General features: G+C 51.6%; 1 protein-coding gene across 1 annotated transcript; it reads left to right on the top strand.

Annotated features, from left to right (window-relative positions):
* Positions 1-301: 301 nt before the first annotated feature.
* On the top strand, positions 302-2469 carry brlA (C2H2 type transcription factor BrlA; the record flags this gene model as incomplete). The annotated part of the gene is made up of 2 exons (XM_024838568.1): positions 302-311; positions 750-2469. The coding sequence occupies 2 exons, from the start codon at positions 302-304 to the stop codon at positions 2072-2074; spliced, it is 1335 nt and encodes a 444-aa protein (XP_024697833.1). The 3' UTR covers positions 2075-2469.
* Between the last annotated feature and the right edge of the window lie 888 nt (positions 2470-3357).

Here is a 3357-nt window from a genome sequence, read left to right as displayed (position 1 = left end):
CCCTGAGTCCAGGATCCTCCCGTATACCGCGTCAAAGGGTTGCTTATCACCACTCGACTCTCGCCCTGTTTCCTCCGTCCTTGTCTTTTATCTCAGACACAGTCGCGCCTCCTAGGAAACGGTGACCTTGAGCTCCGCCTCTCCAGATCAGGTCATTCGCTCTTCGTTACTCGAGGAACTCTGTGGTCTGCATTCCTGGCCTTGCTTGGGCCTCTCAAGGCACGCGACGCGCCTCTCATTTTTTTGGATCTTGTCTTGACTTTGTCGCTCTACTTTGGGAGAAGAAAAAAGAAGAGCGATGATGACTAGCTGTAAGTCCGACCGCCTCCCACCCCCCTCCTCCCTCTGCAACCCTGCCACATATATTGAATGTCCTGGCATTTTGTTTATTTCATCTCGTCCGTCCTCCTCCTCCTCCATTCCCCCAACCTCACTTCCTTCTTTCCCTCCCACTCTCTTTCAACTATTCTCATGTCGACCATCCTTCATTCCTTCTAGCGATTGTGCTCAGCACATCAGTCTTTCTCTTTCCCCGTCCCAGATGCTACTCTCCTTCAGTCCTCCACTTGCTGCATACTGATCCTCCTTGCCTATTCTCCACATTCTCTAGCTCAAGATTTCCTTGTGTTGTAGTCTTTCACTTCTTGTTCGTTTACTTGCATCCTTGGACCTGTCATCGTCACAACCTTTGGTTCTCTATCAGTCATATCATTCTTGTTCAAACGAAGACTAAACGGTGTGGTGTATAGGTGGAAATCAGGACAAGCCTCTTGAAAAGGAACTCGTGAAACCGGAAGATATGCGACACGCCTCTGATCGGTTGACTGTTGAAGTGGACTGTCCGTCATTGGGTTCCAGCGAGTGCCCGTCTATGAGTTCGAGTTTCTCACCTCTGGAATCACCTACCCCCACCCCAACGAGCATCTATAGCCAAGGGTCGCTTGCCTCGCCCAGCTGGCACGAGACCGGGTCATATCCTGGTCACTCCTTTGACCGAACGACCGGACCGGCGCCAGTTCGAGGCCCTTTCCGCTTAGCCAGCATGAATTCCAATGAGAACATGGCGTTGCCTCACTATAGCGGCATGGATCCGCACGAGCGCATGCCGATGCCGGATTTCCTCTCCGGATACGACGACAACGTCGAACAGTTCTGGATTCCTTCGGATGCGCCCAAGACCTATGAGCCTGGACATCAGGGTCTGCCGTATCCGCCGGCCATGCAACAGTACCCGCAAATGGTTCGGGGAAGCTATCGGAGCCATGCTCCTTCATACCTCCCAGAGTCCGCTACCAATCCTTGCCTATCGCGGTCTATCTTCCACCATTCCGAGCGTGTGCCGACGTCGATGTCCATGAGCAACATGCTCCCGTGGATGCCCCCGCCAAGCGAGTCGATTGCGCCTCAGACTATCGCTCCCTCACAGGTCGCACCCGTGACCCCGCCGCCTTCATACACGGACTTCCCGGCCTCCATGAACAATTTCAAGATGCACACGCCAACGACTCCAGTGCGCTCATGCTCTCTCGGGACCGCTTCTGGGACCGACACGCCGATGAGCCGTCTTTCCGGAGGTGCTGCAGACTACATGGATGACTTCCAGCAGTCCCCTGTCTACGCGGATGGCATGGTACCGCCCCACCGCCAACAGTCACGGAAGGTTGCTCGCAAGCAGTCTTCCCGCCAGAAGATGTCGCTGGATGCCCTGCCCCATATCATTCGACAGGTCCAGTTCAAGTGCCAAGAGCCCGGTTGCAAAGGGCGATTCAAGAGACAGGAGCACCTGAAGCGGCACATGAAGAGCCATTCCAAGGAGAAGCCCCATGTCTGCTGGGTTCCCGGATGCCAACGCGCGTTCGGACGAAGCGACAACCTGAATGCCCACTACACCAAGACCCACAGCAAGCGCGGCGGTCGCAACCGATATGTGGCGACTCTGGATGAGACGAGCCCCGACTTCGATCCCGACTTCCGCGGGCAACTCTCCCAAGATGGTCGGCCTATCTACGGGTCAAAGCTGGAAGACGTCATCCCCGACACTCGCGAAGTCAGTGTCGACGCCTGGGATGACTGAAGTACATATTCCTACTGGAACAAGCATGATACCCCATGGCATGTCCGCTTGCCAATTTCCTTCTGTCGTTAGATGGGCACAGATATGCAGGGCCAGGCGAACCTCGGTCGGCGCGTTGCGGCGTTTCATGTAAACCATGTCCTGGCACTGTTTACTGGACCGCTTGTGCTTTATTTCCTATTTATGTTGCATACTTTTTTTATTTCCTATCTATCATGTCCATTTGGTGAGGCTTTTTACATTTCCTCCAAACTCAATCGTCTTTGTTCATTGCTCATCTTTCCTTTGTTTGTCCTTTTATTCTTTTTTTTCCTTTCTTTTCTTTTTTCTTTCCACCTACAAAGGTCGAATAATTTTGCATCACTCGGACAGGATAAAAATGGAAAAGGGGGGGGACGAGGGAAGCATTGTATGATCGTGTTGCTTCCGATCTGACAGATCCACTAAATCACTCATCATTATATGAGATAATACCAGCCATATACTATATGTTATTTGAACAACTCCGCCAGCGGTACCCAAAAAGAAACCCGAACCAAGTAAAAAGCAGTAAAAGCAGACTCGTCTTCTGACAGCTATCATCCATCCACATCCGCTTTGACATTGTTGTATAGCGGGCCACGAAGTTAGTGAGTGATTCGTGACGCATCAGCTGCCCGCTGCAAGAGCCCCTCAGCCTGACGAAGTCCGATCTGGCGGCGATCGTTCCTTGATTGCCCCGTAGGCGATGAGTAGATGGCGCATGGAAGCCGTACCGAAGTCAGCAAGACCATGACACGTCATAAACATGAAGTGTGCATTGCTGGAAGGTAGCCATTCCCCGCCTCTTTTTTCACTTAACACTCCTACTTATTCCTTGAATTTATGATTTGTTTATTTATTTATTGATTTTATTAATATCATCGTTATGAGACTGTATATTACCTATACCAATCCAACCCCCCAATCTCCCACCAAGTAATTCCAAACGCAGAGCAGAGTCGATCAGCCGACGATCGATATCAGACGGTGTCATATACGACGCACGGGTGTACTGCCGGTGTCATCCTTCAGGGCAGTGATTGACCGTCGATCCGCGATCATTCCCGCAGTGGGTTCATTTCCCAGGGGTGCTGTTTGTTTGGTTCGGTGTCTAGTCGTGCTCCACATTCCGTCTTGTCTTGGATGAGAGATGTGCTTATCTTATTGGTGGGTTACCAGTAGACTGGGTGCCTACTAGATAGAAGTGACTGGTGCCCGAGAATGGGGCAACATTGTAGTACCTAGTGACCTTGGCTGTAGTA

Source organism: Aspergillus campestris (assembly GCF_002847485.1).
Source record: "Aspergillus campestris IBT 28561 chromosome Unknown P168scaffold_1, whole genome shotgun sequence".
In the NCBI taxonomy this organism is placed as follows: domain Eukaryota; kingdom Fungi; phylum Ascomycota; class Eurotiomycetes; order Eurotiales; family Aspergillaceae; genus Aspergillus; species Aspergillus campestris.
This window is presented reverse-complemented; position numbering and strand designations above follow the sequence as displayed.